The sequence below is a fragment of the Channa argus genome, chromosome 5 (genome assembly GCF_033026475.1).
Source record: "Channa argus isolate prfri chromosome 5, Channa argus male v1.0, whole genome shotgun sequence".
Taxonomy (NCBI): Eukaryota; Metazoa; Chordata; class Actinopteri; order Anabantiformes; family Channidae; genus Channa; species Channa argus.
The window spans coordinates 8,236,557-8,259,978 of record NC_090201.1 but is presented as its reverse complement, the minus strand read 5'-3'; the positions used below and the strand labels follow the sequence as shown (position 1 = coordinate 8,259,978).

Here is a 23,422-nt window from a genome sequence, read left to right as displayed (position 1 = left end):
TTCATGAGCATCCTCAGCAGGGAAGCTTCGTGCCTGACTCATTAACCAATGTCTAAGGTAACCCTGTCAGTATTGGGGCCAACTCATAAAAACCAAATCAAAGAGAGTAAACATGTGGATGTGAGAGTCACCAAGACTGCGTAGACCAGCACCTGCTGTCGTCCACTTTGTGTGTATATTCATGGTCACACAGGGCTTTTGAAATCCCTCATCGTTAACCTTATTAGATAAGACCACAAAGAGTCCTTGTGTATTATAGTGGTGGAAAGTTACTGTTGCTACTCACTTTTTATTAGAAAACTGTTAAAATAAACAGGGTGCTCTTACAAACCGTGGTAACATTTACTGAATGCATAAGAGCTGAACTGAGCAAATGCACCAGGGTAAATCTTAACTGCGGCAAACACTCTAAGACTTTGTGGGGGTGGTTTCAGATTGTTTTTCCCTCCAGTCCCACCAACAGTGATGTTTGTCAAACCACAACTGCTGGTTCTTTCTGACTGCAACCCTGTATTGTAGATTTCACTCTGAAAAAAAAAATCCTAGAGCACTGACAATGTCTGGGATTCCAGAGATTGAGCTCAGCAGCCCTTTGCTTACATTTCTGCCAAGGGTCAAAGGTGACAGATGAGCTTGTGACAGGTAAAGCAGGCACTTGTCAGCAGCTGTGCAACATAAACAGACACAACCATGGCAATCCAGGTATGAACATGTCAACTCTGGAAGCCTGGAGACTCAGTGTTCCTACTCTATCATTATTCTGCTATGGATATGCCAGCTGGAGTGAAGTGCCACACAGTAAACTGCAAAACAGCCACAACCATAGTAGAGTGATACTGAGCGATGTTGGATTCGATGTAGCTGTGCTCAGTCCAAATATTTTCCACTACTTTTTTACATGAATCATACATACACTATATTGCCAAAAGTATTCGCTCACTCATCCAAATAATTGAATTCAGGTGCACATAGCAAGGTCCATAAAGACATGGATGAGTGAGTTTGGTGCGGAAGAACTTGACTGGCCTGCACAGAGTCCTGACCTCAACCCCATAAAACACCTTTGGGATGAATTAGAGCTGTGTATTATGTATTTCATAAACACACTCCTAAACCTCGTGGAAAACCTTCCCAGAAGAGTTGAAGCTGTTATAGCTGCAAAGGGTGAGCCGACGTCATATTAAACCCTATGGATTAAGAAGGGGATGTCAATAAAGTTCATATGGGTCTAAATGCAGGTGAGCGAATACTTTTGGCAATAGAGTGTATATCTGGATCCAGCAGGGGCCTTTAGTGACTCACAATTTTGGAAGCAGGGCATTGGATTTCACTTATAAATGTTTTAAAATCCAGCAATATTTATGATCATCCACTTTTATGGCCAATCTATAGTAGAACCATTAGGCATGCATTAGTGAGTGAAGCATATTTGACCTAATCCTGGTCCTCATAGAGAAGTCAATAGCCTGCATTAAGCCTGCCTAAATAAAAACTATGGCCTGGCGATGTTTTTGCACCAGTCACTTGAGTACCACTTTCAAGAACCTCTTCCTCCACCTCCTGCTAATTGAGACATTCGTAACTTGAACATGATCCCTCTGTGACTATTTTAAACCTCAGGGACAGAGACAGAGGGAAGGATGGGATGGGATACAGACACAGAGTTAGAGAGAGAGAAAGAGAAGTAAAACACATTAGGTACAAATGTAAGGTTGCAAAGTATCCATCTAATTATCTCTACTTCAAATGACCTGCGTATTTCTGACTTTAACTCTATTTCTGAATCCTTAAAATACTCTGAATGGGCTTATCAGATTTGGGTTTTTGATAATTTCATCAAAGCAAGGAGCAAATGTATAAAAACTGGATTAGTGGCGCCATGGCAGCTTCTTTGAAAACAGCCTAATAGGCAATTTGGTGTCCTGCTGAGTGTACTTCTAAGGGACAGTCTAAAGTGTGACTATTACCATTTTCAACTACCACAGAGTTGCTTTTTTTGCTACTTAATTCTGAGTCACAGACAACTGCCAAATATAACAAAGGGTCCAATCCAAGCATTCACAAACAGAGGAGGAAATCTTTTCGACTAACTCCTGATTTTCTTTCTCCAGAAGAAAGAAAAGTCTGTCAGCGTGGCTCAATCGTCTCTGCTTTGACAGCTGGCTGGTACAAACCAAGGCTGCTGCATTATTGTAGCTTTGGGCCTATGTGCTGTGTTTGCGAGATAAATGGCAACACAGGAAGACTCTCCACAACACTCCACCTTCTTTGTCACATAGTCAAACTCTGGGGCTGCTCTGGATCAAGTGTCTGGCTGAGGTGAACGGAGACACGAGGGGTGGGACGGCTGTCAGGAAACGTTTTCCAGCAGCCCTCGGCCACTGCGGCTTATCACACCCTCAAGTGTGTTATATCTCCGTTGCTCTCATCACCCCCAGGGATCTACCAAGGAGTACAAGGAAAAACCTTCAGCAAATGGATTGTTTTAGTTCAACCAAGATCTGCCCCCCAAGAAAATGCACCAGATAAGTTTCATTTATGTCAACATTGTTTAAGGCGGCTAATGAGAAGAGACACATTAAACTGCTTCAGATGCAAATTCCATTTGAATTTTCACCAGAGCTTTAAAAAAGTTTCCCACCAGTGCTTTAAAGTGGTGTGAGATGTTACATGTCTACACTTTGAATCCAATTTATGGACATATTGACCCATGAAAATCACATGCAAATGGGATCAGTCGCACCGAGGTTAAGTGAGCGATCTTGGAAGCGGGTAAGAACTTTGCGGCTTACAAATAGCAAATGGATGGCTGCAGGAGGCCTGCTCAAGTCCCTTTTTCTCTCTCTCGCATACTCCTCTTCCTCAATAAGTCAGCCCTGGCATGAATATAAATGGAGATCGGTGAAGAGCAGGGACCCGGTGCCGGTGAATGGCTTTCTGCTCGGCCTCCGACAGCAGTGCTCCCCTAATGGGTTCAGCCTGACTGGATTCAATCATGTCCCCTGATACCTTCTGAAGAGGATGCAAATTGTCAATCAGACTTCTTTCTCCACCCCCTCATGCTTGCCCATCTCTAGGTGCTGTCTTCAGCTTGTTTCCCGTGATCATCCTGCCATCATTCACCTTGCTCTTACTTCCCATTTGCTCTCCTTAGAGCCTTTTACATATTAGCCCCACATCCTGGTTTCCTGTTTTCTCGGGTTTGATCTGCACCAGAGATATTGACATGAACTTTGTCGAGGTTGAATGAGTGCACAGAAAGTCATGTACTACATTCATCAATTCATAGTAATGTGCAGTCTAACGAAATATTCCTTATATAAGTGCAGCAGGAAAGAGTGGGTGCCATTTTAATAAAATGCATCCTTCCTCTGTCATAATGGGCAGATAAACAGGGCATTTTTTTATTGTTTTCATTCACGACAGAGGAGTAACAGTTCCACTGGCTCAATAAACACTGAACAGCACAGTAAAAATGAAAGAGGATAATTGTATTTTTGTTTAATCCAACCATTTTAGGCAAATAGCAAAAGCTAGGAGCAGATGACATGTTTTGATTTGTAAAGGTTAATGTATTTATTGAATTGCCTAATGCAATTAGCTTCATGTAAAAGCAATGAGACTGTGAAAGCTCTTGCTGGGAGGCAGGCACAATGAGCAGAAAATTAAACATATTTCCATAATGGATGGCAGTCTAATTTACCCTGTTTGTTACAGGTGCTTCTATGTGGATTTGATAAACTTCTTCATAAGTATTTGTCCTTCATGATGCTCAAGCCAAACAAAACAAGCAATAAGCATGCTTATGTTGCATAAGCTAATATGTGAATGAAATGAAAAAAAACTTGGTTGGACATTTGTTTCCATAAAGCTCAAAGAACAAATTGTGTTCATTTCTTGTTGTTTTTTCAAATAAACTAACACTCTGACACTCTTTGGTTAAGGTGAGAAGAGGTTTGAGAAACAAGAGTACCTTGAGAAAATATGGCGGCAGGACTAACCAGCGCTAACCACGTTACAATTGTGCTACAAACGTTTTGAAGTTTCAACTTCAATCAGAGTCAATTGGAACAGAGCCACAAGACAAACCCCTGTATAATAATCCTAACAAACATTTATGACCGGATGAATGATAAACAGGAGTTTATAACAAATGTTTATAACAAATGTTTTAAAAGGTCTGGACAATAAATGAAACTATTACGTCTATTTTCATGTTGGTGTTTTTAATTTCTTCAATTTTGTTAAATTTCAGGTACATTCTGTTCATTGTGTTCAACTAGCTGTTTGTGAGAACACTTTACTGACATGACAAACAGGGCTTTTCTGCCACTTCTACCAACCACGGTGGTTTTCCAAAGTTACCAGCCACTCGACATTTTCACTGGCCACAATTTTGTTAGTACAGTTGCTTTGACTCCACCAGAACTTGCGCAGATACTAAGTTATGTAACAACGAACACTAAAAAGTCAGACAGACAGTTGTTGTTTCAGCTTATTCATAGCAATTATCAACAAGCTCACTATTTTAACACATTTACCCACAGTAAATGAAAACTTCGGGCAGTTTACACGACTTGCAAATGGGAAAGTTTAGCTATCATGTACCATTACAATACCAGACAGACATTTAGCTCAGTGCCTCCTTTTACTCTGACAGCTGCAGCTTTGCTGTTTGTTTGTGGAGGAGCTGCCCCGACAGAGAGCTGAGAGCGGAGAAACTGCAGCATGAACAACACAACTATAACTCCACATCCACCAATCTCACTCAGTGCTTTCTTTAAGTGCAAATAAAATTCTGCAAATCAATTAGTAATCCTACTGCAAGCCCTGTACCAGTGAGGCAATGGGTTATTATAATAGAACCTGCATTAGGGAGGTTTGACTTTTAGGCAGCCATTAAAAAAAAAGAAAGTACCTGGATCAGGTGTGTTTAGCTGATCAGCAGCTGGAAGATACCATTTCAGACGAGCATGGAGAAGGGCAAGACAAAGTGATAGTTGGAAACCATACATGGCAGGGGTCCTTGAGGATAAATAATATTAAAGGATAAATAATATTAAAAGCAAAACCTATTTTCTTTAGTACTAATTGAGTTTAGACTGTTGAAAGCGGAATCGCTCAGCTCTATTTCTACTAGCTCACAATTTACGCTGTCTTTTCTTTTGCCATTTAAAACACAGTTGAAAAAGAGCAACATAGTGCTGACATGATCGCTGACAGGAGCGATGCACTGCAATTAGCTGTGATGAATAGTAAGACTCTTTAGATACTCTGTAAATTATTGATAAAAAAGAAACATCAGGTGTAGGCTTTCTAAAATCTACACACATCAGTGTCAGTAGGTGATGCATGGAAGTCCAGCTAAGAGCCCATTTCCCTCCCGTTCCACGGGGAAAAGAGAGGCCACAGTAAATAACCAGCACATCGCCAGGAGGGGAACAGGAGAGAGTGGAGAGGAGATAGTCGCTTGCACTCTTACCAACTCGCTTCCTCTCTCTGCTTCCTGTTTGCGTTACTTCATGCCCCCCCCAACATCATCTATCCTTCGTATGTCTCAATCTACTTTGTTTTCTTGCCCTCTCAATCCTGCTGCTTTCATTCCTGCGTGCCTGGCGGACGGTTGCTGAAAGGAAGGTGGAATTGGATGCCTCCCTCGCAGAGCTTTCCTTTGAGACTTGTAGGAGATTTTGTTTTTTGCTGGAGTGAGTTGTTACAGCTCACTGGCTCATCGTCATCCAAAACATCAGTTGTCTGTCATGGTCAGCTATGGCCCTTAAGTGTTCAAAGCATTCAAGACAACATACTGCAATCACAGCACTCAGCACTGTACACACACTTATAAACTGTGGGATACTACAGATGTTTTTCATTCATGCTTTTCATTTTTAATTCTTCTTGAAGAGATGAAAAAGAAAACAACACATTTCTGCTATAGAATGCTCTCAGGCCCTGGATTAAATTGCAGTCATTATTATCTAGATTTGGTGAGTCACTCTAACAGATGTGCGCTCTATAATACTGCTTTCAAGTATGGCTGAGTCATCCCTGGTGCTGCTCAATAAAGAGCTGGAAGTCCCTTTCCAACTCCAATGAATCACATAGGAAAATGAAATCCTTTGTGGGTAGAAATCTGGGTGTTTGACATTCTGTGCCTGATTTTTTCCTCCGGGCTTCACCAATTCTTTTGACAGATCATAATTTTGAGCAGAGGGAAAATGTTGGGCACCCTTGTCTCACCGCTGATGAAAAAGGTCACTTCAGTTCCTCCATATTACCCTAACCAGCTGAGCTATCGGTACAGACTGTGGCCGCTGCACTGGCTGACAACTCTGTTGTCCGATTCCACCTTTTTCCTCCCCAGCAAAGCTACAGAGGCTTTAATCCCCTTCCCATAGACTGAAACCATCTCCTCTCTTATCTCCCTCTCGTTCAGTTTGTCTTTGAGTGATGGACAGGCTGCTTGAGCTGTTATGGAAGGTAGCCAGACAGGTCAAAGGTGACTGAGCGGAATAATCCCTTTATGAAACCCTCCTCCCCCGCTGAAGTAAAGCTGTCGTAAGGAAGGTCAGCGTGTAGGCTCTGTCCCTCCTCAGCATCAGCCAAAGATTGTACTGCTCTATTCACTCTCTTACCTTGAAAAGCACACAGCTGGCTTATCGCCCTGGAACTGGCTGTGCAGCATGAATGCAGGAGAAGAGAGAAGCCAGATGAATGTTTGAATGGGGTTTGAGTGTGAATGCCTTACCTGGTTCACTCTATCTGCCGCCAGTTTCTCTCTATCCTCCATCTCTTCCTTCCTTCTCTCTTACTTTTATCTCAATCTTCTATGCTTTCACTAACGCTGTGTGTGGGGAATTCAATTTCACTCCCGTCTGTGTGTTTTCAGATGATCTTAGTATTGAGCGAGGCTTGATGAACGGGATTGTACGTTTTTGTGCAGGTCAAGATAAGATCAAACCTGTTCCTCTGCAACACTTTGTCCAGACAAATACAGTAAAACACACTTTTCCAGTGTGTTTGCAAATAGAAATTAAGACACAAACTTGTTTGTTGCTTTAAAGCTGCTCTAGTCTTTAATTGTATATTAACATGGAAGTGAATGAATATGTTTAATGTTAAATGGTGGCTTGTGATGAGTACCCCACAGAGAACTGTCACACAGATCTCATGTGGTAAAAATAGCATTTAGCTGCTAAGAGACAGATGCTTTAATTTGGCCTAGCATATTAAATTGAGTTTTTACAGTGTCAGTATTGCCTGACCGTACTGATTAATCTCCTGTGTTCTTTATAAACTAAAAATGTTCAGTTAAAAAAACAGATTAAAGGCAGATTTTGGGAACAAAGATAACTGAAAATGATAGAAAGTTTCGGCCATGGCAAAATGTCTTGTGAGGTGTCAAACTGTTAATTCAACATGCCTCTGTTATGGATGTTTTTTTGAGTAGAAAATATTACTTTACTTACTTTTTTAAACAACTTTTACTGCAACATCGCTGTTTTCCTTTCTCTCATCAGATCTGTTTTTAGACACAGCAGGGTGTCAGCAAGTCATTTTCCGTGGAAAAGCTATGATAAACCCACTGTACTCTGCCTACCCAATACCAAATATCAGACAGACCAAGTTAGCGACAAGCCGATGAACACAAAAGAACATTCAGCTGGTGAAGAGCCAGATATTTCCTCCAGGAGTTGCTGCAGTCTAAAGCACAGCTCAAGTCTTCAAAGGAATGGTACTGCTGCTCCATGTGTACTGGATGTTAAAATAGGCAACTGTTTGCCTACATGTTCATCATATCAAATTTCTGATGTCTGAATGTCTTTACAGTTTGTTCTGATTTCTTGTAAGGAGACACACACACACACACACACACACACACACTTAATTAGGTTTAAAAACCAGCACAGTATATTATGGTTCAAGCAGCTTTTATGGATGTACAGTATACAATGTACAGAGAGCTCATTGGGAAAAACTCAGCATGACATGGGCTGTCGCAAGGATTTAAATTCAATTCATACAGTATTATAGAACTGACCAGAGCCTTGTCACTACACTGTCCTGATCAGTATTGGGAAGCAGTCAAATAAATCACTCACTTTGTCTCACTCTGATTCCCATATTCCTTTCTAACATCGTTGGAGTAGTGTTGAGGAGCAATGAAAGCTGTCATTCTGAGAAAAGCCCTGAGCAATTACTTATCTGTTACCTTTCTAATTTATAAAGTGAGAAGCAGTGGTTGCAGTGTTTTTTTCTCATCGTTGTTCTCATCAGCATTGCTCTTTTTATCATCCTTTTTTCTCTCAGCTAGTCCCCTGTCTCATCAGTTTAATAGTGTTGTATTGAGCAAAGCATTTCCACAGGTTGTCTCCTTGGGCCAGAACCCAACCCCACTGTCCCTGGTCCAATTACAGCAAGAAAGAGAGGACATTTTTATTGGTCTATGAGGGGACATTTCCATGGCTGCCATCGTCTCCAAGAGTAGAGCCGTCTAGCGATCAATTACTCCTCAATCATGAACAGGCAAGGGAAAGAAAATGTCCCCTGCTGAGACCTGGTGAGTCCCAGCACATTACCAGCACAGATTTTCTGACCTACTTCAAACACAAAAACCTCACAACTTATTTTCACTGCTACCAACAGCATATGATTGAATATGGGGGGAGTAATATTCCCTTGGAGTTTAGGTAGAAAGGCACCAGCATGCAGACTCCTAATTAACACGCATTACATAAAAAGTGTTTTAGGCTATTTCAATAAGTTTGACTGCAGAGAAGCCACAAGAAATAAATTTTCTTAAATGCATACATGATTAGGTGAAAAACACTTTCGTAAAAGTGAAAACTATGATTTATATAGCACATCTAATAACAAAATAACAGTTTTGTGCAGTGTTTAAATTTACAGTGTTTAAATTTAAACACACAAAAGTCTGAAGGCACACCAGACTTGAATGGCTTATATGCAGATGATGTTATATTTGTGCATGAATGTTCAATATCTATGTATCCTGGTGCTGACTTCAATTTAGTTCCAAAAAGAGTACTATATTAACTAGATGTAAAAAAAGAAAAGTTTGAAAGTTCTGTTGAAAGTGGACATGTCTTGGCTTAGACATTTACAAATGATTTATCAAATGACGGGGACAATGTCAAAAGCAAACTGTTCAGCAGCTCAGCATTTCCATTTAAAACCCTGGTTTCTTACAGCTCCATGCTGACAGTCCCCTACCACAATAAAGCCATGATGATGCTGTTTGAATGCCAAGATTTATAGTGCTAGTCATATGTTCATCAGCATAAACATGCATGCCAGGCAGTGCTAAAAGAAGAAGCACTGGCACCTTTAACCGAGGTGTAAAAAAAGCTGATTTCCACAACTTAGGAATCATCGTGATTATAAGGGTCAGATTTAAAAAGCTTTAAAAAAGGGTTATAAATAGTGTAGACCAGCAGACTCCTTATATCTCATTTTGCTAAGGCTTCGTGTACCACAGTGACCCAAAATGACTTAAATTAACACAATAATATTAAGCATCATAAATATAAATCCAGCTTCTATCTTATCAATCCAAGTTACAGTATGTTTTGATCTATTTTTTTATTTGAAGCATGATCCAAAATGGATCTTCATGTGGGGACTGGGGGCACTGAGATTCAGGGGTAGGAGATAATATGCAAACTACCATTCACTGCAAGTCACTACAAGTCACACGCTTCCTCCCAAAGCCTTTTTACAGTGATATAATGTCACTATTTACAACTTTGAGAGTGAACATAAAAATAAGTGAATGAAAAATAGTCCAATTATAGAGAAGTAAATTGTGTAAGTGACTAAGTAACTTGAATCCTCATGAATAAAAAAAGTAATTAGGGATGCAGAAGTAAAAAGTAATTTATGGATTTGGCCATGAAATAACAACTTGCTTTAGTGAAAGTATATGACTTGTAGAATTCTGGCATGTTAACATTTACTGCCACGGGATCTGCTGACAGAAGAAAAAAGAAGAAAGTAAAGCCTGAGAGGTTTATGTGTAGAGAACTGTATATCCACAAGCCTTTACCTTAACATTAAAATTCAACTGTTACATATCGACAATATCCTCAACGCTAGCTTCCAAGGGCGTCTCTCAACATAGGACACTCTCCTGCCAGTTTTTCATATTACATCTACATGGCTACTAGTAGTTTAATAGTTCATACAACAGATTGGGTCTCTGTTTTTTTAATCCAGAAATTTAGATTAAACTGTAATGAATTATAACATAACATCTTTATTTTGTACTTTTTACCGTCACAGACTTTCACGCTCTAAAAACTGTTGAGAGGTCCAGCTCACATTTAGAAAAGATGAAAAAAAAAAAAAAAAAAAACACATAATACTGCAAAGGATGCAAGGTTCATAAAGCAGGAGCCTATATTTGAAAAAGGTCAAAAAACACAGAGGACAGAACACAATACAGTTTGAATCCCCTAAATCGACTTTTCACCCAGTTTAATGTTTACGCTGCACTAATTTAAACAGGAAAATTTCCCCTGTCTTAAAGCTGCACATGGCTAAGTAGCATAAAAATACAACAACACATATTTGAATTGAGACCACAGTAACTCCACATACTATTGTAGCAGGTGAAAAATTACTAAATACAACCCTAAGTCGCTCACTCATTTATCTAAATAACTGGCATTTCAAACACACAGCAATTAATAACACACACACACACACCTGCATCCTACAGCTCTGTTAGCTTACGCTAACTAGCCTTACCTTGAAGAAGCCAGTCTCACTTTGTTTTTTCTCCTGTCCTCGTCGCTCATCACCCCAACCAGAAAGTTAAAAAAAGTATTGTTCCACCACGGGGGACTCGCCACAAATTAGCCAAAGTAACCACACAAATAGCAACTGTCCTAATGTCCACTCTAGACAGCAACTTCCTGTCAGAATTACCCAGCATCCCCCAACATGTACTCCTCTGCATTTCCTTTAATTTCTTATTATTTACATGATTCCTTTGATTTATTTATTTTCCATTTCTGTATGCAAATTATTATTTTGACAGAGCGTCAACTTTTAGTTATGTAATGCAAACATGTTGCACAAAAAGATACAAGGAAATGCCAAACCGCAAAAATTGCAGTGATCGTGGAAGAAGGCTGTATCTTTGGCCCTTCAACAGCTAAACAACAAAAACTGGACTTTAACCATCAAGAGCAGCTACAACAATCAACAAAGAACTGATGAAGTTGGTGGCTGCTTGTGTGAAGAATTAAATTGTTGCCCATTTCCACTACTGACTCTACCTACGGAATCTGTGTGTGTGGGTGCTGTAAAATGGTGCTCGGCTTTAGGAGGGCGCAGCCTGCCCAGCCTAGCACTTCCATAGATTTGGGCCACTTAGTACCAAAATAATCCAAGTGACTTTGCTCTAATATAGGTAGGGACATTTCTGTCCTCACAAAGTATTTGTAGGGGCATGTCCGACCATCCATAAGCAAAACTTGCCAGCTTCCCTCAGTAATGAACACCTGCAGAAAAGGGAAACTCTGATAAATGTGAAATAAATTATTACTATAGATCAGACACATTCATTTCATTAATCATCTTCTTCCCATCACCATCCACCAGAGAGCAAGAGTCACTGCTGCATACTTCTTCCAAATGAATTTTCTCTGACTGCTTTAATCTTTCCGTCTTTCTTGCTATTTTCTTTCTCTCCCTCTGTCTATGCTTCTTTTGTCACTCCACCTTTCTCTGTGATAGGATGTTTTATGGAGCAAGTGTCTACGGGGAGTAGATTTACTAACACAACAGCTCCTCTCATCAAATGAAGAAATGCTTGGTTTGCTCCAGTGAGAAATGTTAAAAAGTATGCAGGAAAAATAATGGACAAGAGCTCTCTCTCTCTCTTTTTTTATAGGAGCAGAATGCTGCTAGGGTGGGGGGCTTAAATTGGTGTCTTGGTATTGCTAGCGGGTGCATATTGAAAGCTTGTTGGCTGTACTGGAAGGAAGAATGTTATTAGCCAGAGGGAGAAACAGAAAGAAAGAGAATGACAGAATGAGAAAAAAAGATGGAGAGCGAGTGAGCGATACTGGCACACGCTGCTGTTTAACAGGGCTGCCCAGATCCAAACACAGAGTTGGCCACTGATTGGTCGGTTGTGGTTCGGTCTTGGCATGGGCTGCAGCGACAGCTGTTTGGAAATGATGGAAGCCCCTGAGAAGGGACGCAGGGAAGTGCGGGACCACGACAACAAGACCAGAATTACTGTGAAATTTTGTTGTCCCCAGTCCCTTCTCCCAACACAGCCCAGACCGACGCAGAATGAAAAATATGAGACCACAACACAACAACAACAGGGACAAAAAATTAAGATACAAATGGGAGACTTGTGTTAGCGCATTGTGTTAGCACATTGCTGAAAGGAACATGTAGTAATTGGATGCCTTCATTCTTAAGTTTTCCTCAGAGGCTTGTTGTGGGCCTGGTTGATTTCACGCCTTCATCTCAGTCCAGTGGGACAGATCATAAAGACATTAAGCACTAAAGACATGGATGCAATTAATGCTTCTTTCAAAACAAACTATTAACAAATACACACAAATACAAATAAGCCTATTTATTGGTAATCAAGTTATTTTGTGTAAATACAATTTGACAATGTCGCAACACTAATTAATGTGGTAATTCCTCAATAGTTCCTGCTTAATGTGAATTTGGTCACTTAATATGTGCTATGCTTTGCTAAAGAGAGGTCCAGATTTCAGCTTCACCATTCGCAACTGCTTTCCATTTAGATTATAACAGAGCCATATGAATGGTAAGAGTCCAAAGGCAAAAATATACCAACACATGGTTAAAAATACTTCTTAGCAGAACTACCACACTACTTTTTTACTTTAACAGGAGGTTTCTGCTAAAAACTACTATTTTACCCCTATTCACACAACTATTTGAATAATCCTTAGAGTGAACAAAACACCCCTTAACTTCCTCGTCCTTCATTTTTGTTACACTGTGTATTTTTTATTTTTTATTTTTTTTACATTCAGTCCATCTCTCCCCCTGCAGATTGTAACTCAGTGGTGCTGTGCGCATCTGGCTGTCAAATCACACTAAGGCATGTAAAGAACAAGCAGAGGTGATAGCAGCTGCAGAGGTGGACCAGGATCCCCTGTGGCATTGCACAGTGTCCAGCAACTCAAGGGCTTGTTAGTCATCTTGAAAATGCAACAGCCAATCAGAAAGCTAATCATTTCACACCTAAAAACTTGCTGAGACATGCAAAGATTTACCGTAACTATGCAAATCAGCATGTAACAAACAGCCCAAGGATGAAGTTTATCTATATGTTCATCAAGTTCATCTGTCTGTACTCCCCCACAGTACCAACAACATCCATGCTGTCTGCCGGCTTATTTAGCTCCTCAGCAGTGTATTGTTGTGAAAAGCATAGGGTTCATTTCCTGTGAAATGTCAGATTGTGAGTGAGTCAGCCATGGCAGGTGCGTGGGATTGGCATATACTGTAAATCTCTGGTTAATAGTATAATGAGTTAAAGGGGAGCTTCTCCATATGGGCGTACATGTGTTGGAGGAAGGCATACATATAAACAACACCAGTTGCTTTCACCTGCCTGCATGGCACAGGCACAGCAGGGACACAAATATGCATGTGCCCACACAAGCACACACATGCAAAAGTCAGAGGATGTCTTTCCTTCAGAGCTGGCAGTTTCAGTTTGTGAGCAAGAGACAGAAGGACGCTCACAGGCTTTTTAGGGCTGCTGCTCCAGATGCAAGTTTCAGTGGTGGCAAACATCCAAAAGAGGCTGGCCATTAAAATAAATCCTCATTCATCACCACCAAAACAGGTAGAAAGAGCACAGCCAGCTCGTAATGGATAATATGGTGATTGCAGAGCTCTGATGAGGCACTCTGCCTTCTATTAATGGAGCATATTTCACTCTCGCCCCTCAAAAGCTGAAGGGCGATGACTAAAAGAGGCACATTTAGTCATCCTCCCTGCACATCCTCTCCAACACACACACACATGTGCACACGGATATACTCAGACACATTCAAAGTGAGCTGAAGGCTATACTCGCATGTCTCCTGACGTTGTGGATGGAAGTTTGGGATGTAAAGAGGGATGGGTTAATAAAGCATGCTTCATTTGCTGATGAAGTCTTGATGCAGAAGTGGGCAGTCTTGCTTTAAGACATGTGATCTGACTCTCACTCAGCTCTCTCTCTCTTTCGCTCTCTCTTTCCAGCTGGGCTACATTGTAATGAACACACACACACACACACACGCACGCTCACTTACACCTCTCTGACACAGACTCTCTACTTAGTGCATTGGAGAGAGCACTGAGGCTCACACTATCAGCACAGCTTCTCAATGGGGGGACGCAGCCAAGAGCAGACAAAGCAGTCTTTCCACTGGAGCCTTCCGCTGCATGCGTGAGGAGGAGACGGCAAGTGAGGGGGGTAAATTAGCTCCCTGTCACCACAACAGAGGAGTCCTACTGGCAGAGAAGAGACACAGACTAAAGGAAGGAGAGGAAAAAAGATCTGGACGCATGTGACTGATACAGCAGTGACATGATCAGCTTCCCATCCTTCAAACCCTAAGCAGTTTGTAACACAGACCACCGGGTGTTTTGCTTTTGGTGAATATTTGTGTTGCCAAGGATCTCAAAAGAAACTGAGCAGCGGGTGTCCGGAGGAGGGAATTTTGAGGCAAAAAACTGAATTTTAGCCCCTTTTTATGTGGTGTTTGCCTTCTCTGACTATTGGAATTTTGCCTTCAAAGTATGGATGGATTTAAGACAGAGAAGTGAGTCTGCTGTGCAGACAGGCAGGCAGTCATTCTGACTGAGCTCCTTTCCTCCTGATCACACTCCTCAGGTAAGGGTGTACTTTTAAGGAATACCTCTGTGTTTGGGGTAGGGATGGGTGGGGTGTGGTTTGATTTAAGGGGACAACTGTGCCATGGGGGACACATTTGCCCACAAAATTCAGAGTGGAAGGAAGACATGTACCTGAATTGAGGAGAGACTGAGCTCATACTGTGAAAACAACATAAAAATCTGCTAAAACCATCTCTTATATATATTTTAAACACGTGTTTATAAGGTAGATAGGTTGCATCCACATGTAGAGCATCCTGCAACATCCTGCAAGTGCATGTAATAAAAATTCAGACGTTCAGATGCATTATAAGAAGGTCGGCTCTGTTAGGTTAAGACATCCTGAGAGGTTTCCTCTGGATGCACGACAACCAGACGCGTACGTTTTGTGGGAGTCGTCGCGGAAGACATCTCCACAACAGTAGTCCAGGCTGCGAGGAACGAAGCGAGTTTCGTTTTGTTAACTCAATGCTTCACGCAGGTGCATCGGTGGGTTGTGCGCCTGCAGGTGTGTCTGCTGTGTCTACTCCTCCACCGCATTTACTACTGGATCGCACGCTGGAATTGCCAATTACGCACACAGGAGGAGTTTTTACGCGACACTTCAAAAGTGAGAGTAAACTGCTGCGAGGCTGTCTCTCCCTGTCGCACGAAAAACAAGATGGACATTTGCAAAAGCTGATTTGCGCTAAGAAAATAAGACAAATTCTGCTCCCTTTTCTTGAAAGCCCCATTTGTGTCCTCTGGAGATGCCCGTGCTTGTTCGCTTTATTTAAAAGTCTGTCATGCCTCGTCTCCTCTGGTAAAACAGCTGCTGGTAACAGCCACATTTTATTTTTCGGCAAGAATGCTGCCGATAACCGTGGCAGCTGAGAGGCTGTGTGTAATATGCTGTAAACTATGCGAGCGCAACGATTGTTTTGGATATGGAGCCAGCTTTTGGCCAACAGACATGCTGTGTGGTTAAAAAAAAAAAGGAAGAGGGAAAACATACCCATGGGACCCGTTCACATTTCCACAAAACCGCGGATTATGTTGGATTTAGTGCAGGGGCGGGGATTTACACTGCGCTGTTCATAATTATATGCGTAATTTTCGCTCAATATTAAGCAGTTTCAATGTCAGCGAGGGCACAGAACACACAGCAACATTTAGCAGCCTAATGACTTTAATCTCGGGCTGCACATCAAAACACAAAGTGGTCTAACTTCAACGAGCAAGCAGTGGCTTTGGTGCTTTCTGAGAACAACCAGGCCTGCTCCCAGGGCACCAACATGGGAAACATTTGAAACCTTTGTGCCTGTAACTTTCCATTGTTTCAAGTTGATATAGAACAGACTCTTGGGAACATGCTGTGTTTTATATTGTCCTGTGTCTTCGGATGAGTCAGAATCTAACATGAAACGAGTAGATTCACATTGCAACATTAGAGCATCGCTCACACACAGAAAATCTGTTAAAGGAGGGAAATGTAAAACACACAGCCAGTGCATGTGATAACAGGTGAAAAAGACATGTCCTCAAAACTCATGATCAAGATGCATTGATTTTTCTAAGTAGTCTCACTGAATAGGATGCAGACGAAGAGTCTGAGGCAGAGACACACTAAGCCTCAGTTTGTTTCACATGAAGTGAGGTGATGCCTCTTAAATTTCCCACTGTGGGGCCCGAATGAAGAGAAGCCTATTAACACCTGGAAAGGAGGAGAGCCTCATTATTCAGTGAGGGCTAAGGCGTGTCTCCGTATGCTGGCCCTCACCAGTCATTAGGCAGTTGCAGTACAAATCTACATGTCTACCTCTACAAGCTGTTTATCTAATCTTTTATAAACTTTTAGAATTGTCAGGGCTCCATATGGGTTGTTATTGTAACTGTAGTTTTCAAGAAAATGTGCTAAGTATTATCACATTATCACAGCAGGTTGATTTCCATCCTTGCCGTTTGGTTCATTACAGTCCTTTTGTGTGATACAAGTCCTTTTAGACTACAGCAAGTATGAACAATACCAGCTGTAGTCTAAAATGACAGATAGTGTCAAGATTAAGTTTTTGTTTGATGATTTGTTTGGGTATTTTGTCTGTAAGCTTTTTCCCCATGAAGCGTCTGTCTCTTGTGCTTTTTCTTCTTTGTGTTGCAAGAAAATACCCATGCACATACCTGTAAATAAATCTTAGCGGCACACATATTTATCTAAATATTTCTAGTTTGTATTTCAGCAGATGTGTCAGTATACTGTTTTTCTTTTGTTTGGTGAAATGAATTAAACACAATCTAGGACATGCCATAATGCAATTCTGTCCCACTGTGTGCCGTCCTGCAGGCCCTGCCTTACCATGTCCTGGTTATTGGCCGTGTGGATTAGCCTCGGCTTCCTGCTGTTGTGCCAGGCCACACTCTATCAGACCATCCAGCAGCACCATGTGGCCCGGCCCGGTCGCACCGACATTCTCACACTGGGTACGTGTGCTTCTCTTCTCGGCTTCACTGCATTGTGTTACAGTGTGAGATGCTGGCGTCTTGATGGGGAAGCACGTCTCAGTTTGGCTGTTTAAAGCCAACAGCAAGAGACTGCTGCAGTACGTCAGAATGATTTGCCACGGTACTGTACTGTAACATGATGATTCATCATACTCACTATCATACAGGATATGCAGTGGGGAAGACTACTCATTGGGATTCTAATTGCATTTTATTGACATATAATTAGTCATGCTGAAATCTTATGGAAGAAATATTGCTGTAAAACTTTGGATCTTGGGATAAAATGCATGGCCATTAGACAAAGGCGACAAACGTGTGATAATGTGATATCTGTGTGTGGTGTGGAATTCTTGACGACTGCACCCTGGATCTAGCTGGCAGACTGCTACGACTAGGACAAGCTGGAGGCAAAAATCCCTGTTATTGTGCTGGTAGCCAAGAGAGCTTTGATCACTGTGGCTTAGATGGAAATGACAACTACGTTTCCCTCCAGTGCTCTGGATACGTTTGGCAATTAAGCACGACGTGTTTAGCACCGTAGGAGCAAAATAGGAGGGTGGATGCCGAGCTGGAGCTAATTCTGTGATTATGAAAAAGCAACCAGCAATTCTTACGCTATATGTGAGAATGTTACGGTGAAGTCAAAGGTTTTTAGAGCAAAGCAAAGGCTTTCTTTAAGCCTTTAACAATGAGTATGACTTCCATGCTGAAGCCTAGTGCAAAGTGGGGCTTTCTCAGAAAGCCAAGCGGCTGGTAAATGTTGATGCTATCTTCTGCTTGGCTCCCTTTGTGTGTGTTGCATTGCCAAGCAAAATGACAGTCATTGAAGCGCAGCAAGAGAAAAAAAAAGATCCAGCATTGAATTCTCCATGCTTGTGTTGTGACTTTAAGCAGCATGTCGGGAATTGGCTTACTTTTGCTGTGGAACAGCTGACACATGAAAATCCAAGCTATGATAGATAGAAAGTTCTCAAAATGTCCCAGTCTCATTAATTGGAACAAGAGGGTAAGGGATGAGCGACAGAGAGCTACGGATGAATTTTTAAAAGCTTGCTTCCAGTTTCTCTCTTCTTTTTTTTTTGTCTGTTTTTTTTTCACTGGTTGGCAAGTCGAGCTTGGTGCCAAAGATGTACAAGGAAGTGCAAGGCTCAGTAAGTGTCTTTTGAATAATGCAGTGGTCCCAAGGGGATGAAAGAGTGAGGCGGGGGGAGTTGCAGGGAAAAGCCCCCTACCTCAACGTACAATACCTAGTAGACTCATCCCGGGAAGTGGCTGAGAGTCCTCTGGCAGGTTTCCTCTCAGAGAGATCAACTCACACATTTACTGCATGCAACACTAATGAGCGTGTGGACATAACCACACACTGACTTTTTCAGTACAGTCAGCTAGGTGTGGCATGGATGCTCTAAGGATACTGGATATGTCAAAACAGATAGGATGCAGTCTTAAGCACACAATGTGCTCGTTTGGTCTGACACATATGTTTTTTGACTGAATTAGGCTGGGCTACTTGGGTTTTTTTTTCTTTTAAATAACGCCACCAAGAAGTACTCACGAGACATGTGACTTAGAGCACCACACTGCGTCTATTACAGTGTTATTTTAGCAAAAGTACTCTGCGGGAAACTTTTAAGATCCAACAAACTGAGATGCATGACAGCTTTAATTGGTGCTGACAATCATAATCTGAGGATACGTTATGGTATTTTATGTAATCTTAATCAGCAGGCTTCTCAAGAATGATGGTCTATCACAACCGGGTGCTCGGAGAGAAAACACTTCTGTCTCTTCCAGCTGCTCTGCAACTGTACAATTTACTGTATATCTTTTTTTTTTTTTTTTTTTTTTTTTAAGAGGATTAAGCTGACATCAATCTTACTCAGCTGTGGAGTGCTGTTACCGATCTAACCAGAACTGCTCTCTCACAATTGAAATGCTATGATGAATATTTGAATTAGAATTGATTTTATAATTTGAGAACCTCTCTAGTTTCATTGAGGCCAGAGCCCTCAGATATAAATAGATATGGCTATGTAGGACGTGGCCAAAAAAAAGATATCTTGCCTTGAAAAATCCATTGGCTTTCATGCTTTCCATAATCAAATAATGTTTATGTGTTTCTAAACTTGATTCACTGCCATACAGTAAATTAAGTTGTAGAATGGTTTTGTTAATGGAGCGTGGGAAATGCAGGAATTAAAACACTCTCTGTGCCGATAAAAAGTGGAATAGAAATAGTGTTTTAATAGACGTAGAAATGCCATCCATTTGCTGATATTATTATTTGATAATATATCAAACCGCTTAAAATCAAGCTCTGAAGTCCTTTTTCCTTCTGGACAGTCATAAGCTCAGTATTGAAGTGTAACAGGGGGTTGGTATTTTGTAAGAAACCATGTCCTGAAAAAAGATTTTGTGGATCTTGGCATGCAGCCTGGCCGACTGTCTGAGGCACTGAGTGGTACAAAAACTAACCCACATAGTCAGAAACAGAGACAAGAGACTGTGTGGGTATCTGAGGAGGGGATGTGAAGGTCATGTTAAGCTGGGTAACGACGTAATCCTCTGGCCTGTTGAAGCATCTAACAATGTTTGAGAAATCAGCCGACAGTGCTGATGGCGGTGATGGCACTGGAACATGACTGCAGAGATAAAAGTTTCAAGATTGCATTTATTTATTATATTTGAACGTTTCCCTGACAAATTGGCATAGTCACCGCTCAGGTGGAGATTGAGTAACGAGTTGCCTGACTGCTTCACTGCTTCGTCACCTGCTAAGGAAACGGGCGCCGCTCTCTTTCCCATGAGCCTCTGCTTCACACCGCCTCCTCTGCATCCTGCTCATGCGGCTGAAGATTGATGGCGGCCTGATTCTGGGCAGCCAATTCCGGTCTCTCAAGGAATAATCCACTACATTGACAGATGAGCTGAATGTGACATGACACACACAAGCCCGGCTCTGCACTCTCCCTACCTGCCGACACAGTGAGCACAAGTGCTCACTGCCAAGAGAGCTGCCATACACAAACCGGGCCGCCCTTGACAGCACATTGTATTAGTCTCCATCACAAGTCAGTGAAAGTGGTACCAATTTACATTGTAACTGCATTGTCGGCACTCTAGATTAGTTGTCTTTAGAGTGAAAATCAAGGTGCTTCCCAATGCGGTGTCTGCTTCAACTTATCCAGCATTATCATGAAGTTATGCTGAGCTGCTCCCGCCTTTCTTTACCCATGTTCTGTTATTATGCAACAGTATGATTGTAAAGCATCAATACCCAGTGGGCTATTCTGAATATAACAACACATTAGCTGCCTCTCTGTTGTAGTATGACACTGACGGGTAGGTAAGAGTCTCAAATCTAATAGAACAGCATGATTCTTGTTCAGGTAAAACTAACTCTAGTTGCCCGTTGCGCTCTGTTGCTGACATTTTGTTTGACCTTTTTTGTCAACCCCGCTGAAGAGACAATACACTGTACCGTTTACGCATCATTGGAGAACTGGCTGGCCATTTGAAAAACATATGATAATCAAAGGCTGGAAAATGGAAGGTGATTTAGCTGTGACTGGCGGCCATAGGCAGTCATTTGCATGTACGTGAAAAATGTTACTGTCTAAACGAAAGCACAATGATAGTTAATGTCGTGGTACTGTGCTGTTTTTTCCACTGATTTTCAAAAGTCAAATCATAGATGATTGTTAGGCTTTTTAATGAGCCCATTGTTCCAACCACAATGCTCTCTCAGTGCAGAAAAGCTGGATAAAAATGTAATTACTTTGATTTGTTAAGAAGCATGATTATAAACAGGGATGTGCAGTAAGCTAAGACTGGTTTTAAGAACACAACCTGTCACTGTGCTGCAGTTCTGAACTTCTTGTTCTGTACCTATTGAGGCAATATTTTAGCTTCGGATCGAAGGACTGGGATATTTTTTGGAAGATCTGACTTCACTTTGATGTAGGTATATTTTGGTAAATGGGGGACAGGGTGCAAGCCTGGAAGCCACACGTTCAGACAGTATAACCTGATTTTTCTTTTTCTTTCTTTCCATTGCCGAGAGGATGGCTGCTTCAGAAGATTGATGAATTTACTGGCAGTGTTCGGGAGTGTTAACTTCACTGGCTCACAAACTGAATGCAGACACTGATTTCAACTTTCAACTCATTTCCATAGTTCTCAGACTCCTCATTATAATAGCTCAGAGTTAGCAGTGTGAATACACACTTTTTTTGAGCGCACGCATCTTCAAAGAGGTAATCTTGCTGCTTCGCTTCTTTTGTGGAGGTGTAAGAGTTTTACAGTATGAACGTCAGATCCATGCACACTACCCACAGGAGCAGGGCTCTGTGTTTTTGTTTTGCCATTAAATCGGCTTTATTTATATCCCCACTAAACTCTCGGGAATAATTATGGTGAAAGAAATTTTAATTAAATTACAGATACTTGAATGGATGACGTTCCATATTTTTGTTGGTGGATGAAAAGGAATAGTTTGATCTGTCTGGGAGAAGTTGCTCATGCGACAACAGATACAGAAACAAAGTATAAGTCACATGCATGTGTTTATACACAGAATATAGACAAATCATAACTGCCCAAGATTGCAGAATGGCCTTTATTAAGGCTGCAGGAGCTGTGTTTTTATCCAAGTTGGTTGTTTGTTCAAATAGTGTTTGTATGCATTATGTAAAAGCAGCTCTATTATCAAACTATAGAGACTGCAAAGCTGTTTCAAGCTGTGTTAACTACTGGGGGATGTGGTCTCCACTTGGTGCTCAAAGCGCTTTACACTGCTTCTCATTCGCCCATTCACACTCACAATCACACACACACACACACACACACACACACACACACACACAGGGAGCTGCTATGCTGCTGGCCATCACTCCCCGTGGGCAACTAAGTTGGGGTTCAGTGGTTCTTGCTCAAGGACACTTGATCATGTGAGCTGGGGATCAAACCAACAACTGTGGGATTGATGCATGACCGCTCTACCTCCTGTGCCAAAGTTGCTCCTGTGATCTCTGTGATCTGTTCACCTGTGCCTGCTAGAGTAGTTAGAATGGGCTTACTGATATCTTTTGCTTAGCTAAAAAGTTATTCAGATTATTCAGTGGAGATGAGAAGCAGTTTATTTGCAATAGCAAACAACGGTATTTAGAAAAACTAATAATGATGAATACAATACATCGGTGCCTCTGTGCAAGTCCTGCCAATTGAAGTACAGTCACACTCACAGAAGGTAAGGCGGTCCTCCTCTTCTGACCCACTGTGGCAGCCGCACTGACCTTCTGTGGTGAGTCATGACAGAAAGTCAAAACACAGTCACCAACAGAGCGGCAGGGGGAACTCTCACAAGATGGATCCCTTCTCCACTACATGGCGTGAGGTCAACTTCACTTTCTCTATAAGATGATGAAAATTATAGCTCATTCTTTGTGACACAAATTGAATTAGAAGCATTCATTTCGTGAACATGACATCTACAAATCCTGCCTTTTTTGCTAAAACATGAACTTAAATTCTATAATCTACCTCCATATGGGATTATAATTGCTTTGAAAACTGGGGGCTTAGGTAGAGAGCTTATCAGGTCTATGTGATCCCCCCCCTCTCCCTTTCTATCACACAGCGTGCCCTTCGAGGTAATGAAAGCAACCTTTCTAAAAAACTAGGCAATAACTGCCTGATCATTCAGGTGCCGAGCAGCACTCTCTCCGCGGTTGGCTTCTTCCCCCAGCCCTCCATCGTCTTGTCCCCCCCCCCACACCTCCCTCCCTCTATCTCCTTGTCTCTATTGGCCCCTCAGACGATTTGTCATGGATCAGATGAGACAATTTGTCATGGATTAGTGCACTTAAATGTCTGTGTGATAGTGGAAGCAGTCACTGGAAAAGCTTAGGAATCCTATTACACTGCGTTTTATGGCCGGCAAGAGGGGAGGGAGGAGTGGAGGTTGAATTGGCAGTTTCTATGGCCTGTGTACCGTTTCTTGACTTTTTTCCTCCACACATAATCA

The 23,422-nt window shown here is 41.7% G+C and overlaps 1 protein-coding gene across 9 annotated transcripts in view; it reads left to right on the top strand.

Moving 5' to 3' along the window:
* Nucleotides 1-14,280: 14,280 nt before the first annotated feature.
* The window catches only part of LOC137128090 (chemokine-like protein TAFA-1), a 99,836-nt gene continuing 90,694 nt past the window's right edge, over nucleotides 14,281-23,422 (top strand). For 2 of the 9 annotated variants that reach the window (XR_010914509.1, XR_010914510.1), the window contains exon 1: nucleotides 17,565-18,548. Coding sequence is in view for 6 of the 9 variants with exons in the window: in XM_067505787.1 (XP_067361888.1) it covers nucleotides 18,335-18,548 (214 nt within the window). In the remaining 3 variants the exon portion in view is untranslated. The other 7 variants (XM_067505784.1, XR_010914511.1, XM_067505785.1 and 4 more) reach the window with 7 other exon arrangements.